The sequence below is a fragment of the Alligator sinensis genome, unplaced genomic scaffold (genome assembly GCF_000455745.1).
Source record: "Alligator sinensis unplaced genomic scaffold, ASM45574v1 scaffold987_1, whole genome shotgun sequence".
Taxonomy (NCBI): domain Eukaryota; kingdom Metazoa; phylum Chordata; order Crocodylia; family Alligatoridae; genus Alligator; species Alligator sinensis.
In genome coordinates, this window is record NW_005842574.1 from 543,101 (window position 1) to 546,671 (window position 3,571).

A 3,571-nucleotide genomic window follows, 5' to 3' on the forward strand; every position below is an offset into this window, starting at 1 on the left:
ATTCCTGGGCCCGGCCCGAGCCCTGCCCTCCCACTGCCCCCGGGCTCCGCGCTGCTGCCAGCTCCCCCCACCGCTTCTCGCCCTCTGCCCAGAGCGAGCGGGACGCCGGGGAAGCCGAGCAGGTCACACGTGGACCGAGCAGGCCGGCACTATAACGCTAACACCAGGAGGGTCTTTCCCCTGCGTGGCACTAAAGGGGGGACTCGTGGTCCCCAGAGGTGGTGGGAGCTGAGAGGCCTCTGTGCCAAGAAGAACACGAGCTCCCACGGACCGGGGCCCGTCCTGCCCACCTCCTGTGCTGCACGGGGCAGGGAGCGGAGCTGGACGGAGAGTGACCGGGGCCGAGCAGGGTTTTCCCCTGTTCCTCTCCCTGCCGCCTCCAGCACTGGGGTCCAGGCAGGGCGATGCAGAGGCCATGCCCCTCGCTCCCTGCCCCAGAGCCACCGATCGATGCCCCTTTCCTCCACGCATGTGTCCAAGCCCTGGTGCATGTGGCTGAGCTCTCGGCTCCCACCACCCCTGGGGCCACGAGTCCCTTTTCATGCCATGCTGGGGAAACAGCTTCCTTGTGTTAGAGTTAAACTGCCGGCCTGCTCATTTCATTTAATGACCCCTCGTTCCTGTCTGGTGCGAGAGAAGAAATAATCAATTCCTAGTGACTTTTCCATCAGCATTTACTTTAAGGGCTGATCTCAGTGTGGCTCTGCCTGTGTTTTGCGATGGGTATTTCCTGGGCTGTGGATTTTGCTGCTTGGAGGTGGGTGTGCAATGCACGCTGTCCAAATTCGCTGATGACACCCAGATGTGGGGCGAGGTGGGCATGCTGGGGGGAGGGACAGGATCCAGCTAGACGTAGACAGGTTACAGAGGTGGCGGATGAGAATAGGATGGAGTTCAATGCAGACAAGTGCAAGGTGCTGCATCTAGGGAGAAGGAACCAGCAACTCGCCTATGGGCTGGGAACTCCCTTCTCAACAACACGGCGGCTGAAAGGGATCTTGGAATCGCTGGGGACTCCAGGACGGACATGAGCCGCCAATGCGGGGACGCGGTCAGCAAGGCTAACGGCACCTTGTTATGCATCTCGAGCAGGGCCAAGGAGGTGATCCTCCCCCTCTATGCGGCACTGGTCAGGCCGCAGCTGGAGTACTGCGTCCAGTTCTGGGCGCCGCGCGTCAGGAGGGATGTGGACATCATTGAGAGGGTTCAGAGGAGGCCACCCGCATGATCGGGGGCAGCAGGGCAGGTCCTATGAGGAGAGGTGACGGGACCTGAACCTGTTCAGCCTCCACAAGAGAAGGCCGAGGGGGACCTGGTGGCCGTTTACAAACTAGTCAGGGGAGACACTCAGAGGGTGGTGGTGGATGGATCATATTCGACTTGGGGGGAGGTGGGTAGTGGAGTCCCCCAGGGCTCGGTCCTGGGGCCTGCGCTGTTCAATGTCTTCATCAGCGATCTTGATGTTGGGGTGGAGAGCAACCTGTTTAAATTCGCTGATGACACCAAAATTTGGGGGGAGGTGAGCACGCTAGCAGGGAGAGAGAGATTGCAGAAGGATCTGGATAGGTTACAGGGGTGGGCAGACAGGAACAGGATGCGTTTCAATACGGACAAGTGCAGGGTGCTGCACTTGGGTAGAAGGAACCAGCAGCACACTTATAAGATGGGGAGCTCCCTACTTGAGAGCACGGAGGCGGAAAGGGATCTTGGTGTCATTATTGACTCCAAGATGAACATGGGCCGACAATGCGAGGTCATGGTTGGCAGGGCTAACCGGACCTTGTCGTGCATCCACAGGTGCATCTCGAGTAGAGCCAGGGAGGTGATCCTCCCCCTCTATGCGACGCTGGTCAGGCCGCAGCTGGAGTATTGTGTCCAGTTCTGTGCGCCCCATTTCAGGAGGGATGTGGACAACATGGAGAGGGTCCAGAGGAGGGCCACCCGCATGATCCGGGGACAACAGGGCAGACCCTACAGTGAGAGACTGCGGGACTTGAACCTATTCAGCCTCCACAAGAGAAGGCTGAGGGGGGACCTGGTGACCGTCTATAAACTCACTAGGGGGAACCAGAAGGGTTTGGGGGAGACGCTGTTTCCCCTAGCCCCCGCTGGCATAACAAGGAGTAATGGGCACAAGTTGATGGAGAGGAGGTACAGATTGGACATCCGAAAAAACTACTTCACAGTTAGGGCGGCTAGGAGCTGGAACCAACTTCCAAGGGAGGTGGTGCTGGCCCCTACCCTGGGGATCTTTAAGAAGAGGCTGGATACTTACCTGGCTGGACTCATTTGAGTCCCGTTTTTGTTTTTAGGGTGAGTGGTTTTGTTTGTGTTTTTGGGTTGTTCTCCCGCCCTGGCGGGGGGTCGGGCTAGAAGATCTATTAGGTCCCTTCCGACCCTGAAACTATGAAACTATGAAACTATGAGACCAGCGGAAAATGGTGAGACTCTGTTCCCCCGGGCTCCACCTGGGATAACAAGGAATAACGGCCACAAATTGCTATAGAGCAGGTTCGGGCTGGACATCAGGAGGCATTGCTTTACGGTGAGGGCTGCCAGGCTCTGCAATGGGCTCCCGAGGGAGGTGGTGCTCTCCCCTGCCTCGGGGGTCTTCAAGGGAGGTTGCATAGAGCTCTGGCTGGGTGTTATGATCCCAGCACTCGTTCCTGCCCAGGGCAGGGGGTCGGACCTGATGATCTGTTCAGGTCCCTTCTGACCCTAGAAACTATGGGGCCGGGAGGGCATATTTTTTCCCCTTCTGCTGCTACTGGTGTCGGGTTGGGGTTTTTTTTCACCTTCCTCCGCAGCGCTGGGTGCTGCAGCCCGGGCTGGGGCTGGGGCTGGGCTGGGCCGGGCCGATGCTCCTGCTGGCACCCACCCACAGGGTCCTGGCTGGAGGGTCTTGCCCCTGCGCCCACACTGCACTGGGCAGGACGGGATTTCCCCCCCTGCTCAGACTGGTCCGCACTGGGGGGTTTTGCCGTCCTTTGCAACAGGGACATGGCCTGGCCTGGGGTCTCTGGAGCATCTATTAACACCCTTTTATAGAAGCAGGATGCTGACCGCTGCGGTCCCTCTGCGTTCCCTGGGGAGGGTTGGGTGCTGCATCTTGTGTGATGTCAGCCTTGCTTCGTTTTGCTAAGAGGTTGGATTAAGTGGGCTGGCTTGGACAGGGCTGATCCTGCCTCAGGCCGGGGCTGGACTAGACGGGACCTCTGGAGCTCCCCTCCAGCCCCACGGCTCTGGGATACCAGGACCCAGGTCCTGTTGGCAGGAGTGGCCCGCGGCTGCCCGGGCTGAGGGGCTCCACGTCCAGCCCGGGGCCCTCGGAGCCAGGTGCCCGTTCCTCTGGGGCCGGGCTGCTTTCTGGGGGTCTCCCTCTTGCTTCTTTCAGGCGGGGGTGGTCTCCGTCCCCGCTGTAACACGTGGCGCTTTGCTCTGGCCCCGGCAGAGTTCCTGCAGCTGGAGGAGCGCGCGCGGGGCCAGGAGCTGGATGGGGCGGCCGTGGTGGTGGAGCAGGTGCCGCAGACCGACAGCGTGCCAGTGCGGAGCCGCGGCGCCGCGCTCAGCC

At 60.4% G+C, this 3,571-nt stretch overlaps 1 protein-coding gene across 1 annotated transcript in view; it reads left to right on the plus strand.

The window, feature by feature from the left end:
* The first annotated feature begins 2,422 nt into the window (after positions 1-2,422).
* The window catches only part of PARP10 (poly(ADP-ribose) polymerase family member 10), an 8,142-nt gene continuing 6,993 nt past the window's right edge, over positions 2,423-3,571 (plus strand). Inside the window, exons 1-2 of the mRNA XM_025214247.1 lie at positions 2,423-2,441; positions 3,395-3,543. Coding sequence (XP_025070032.1) covers positions 2,423-2,441; positions 3,395-3,543 — 168 coding nt within the window. The remainder of the gene's footprint in view (positions 2,442-3,394; positions 3,544-3,571) is intronic.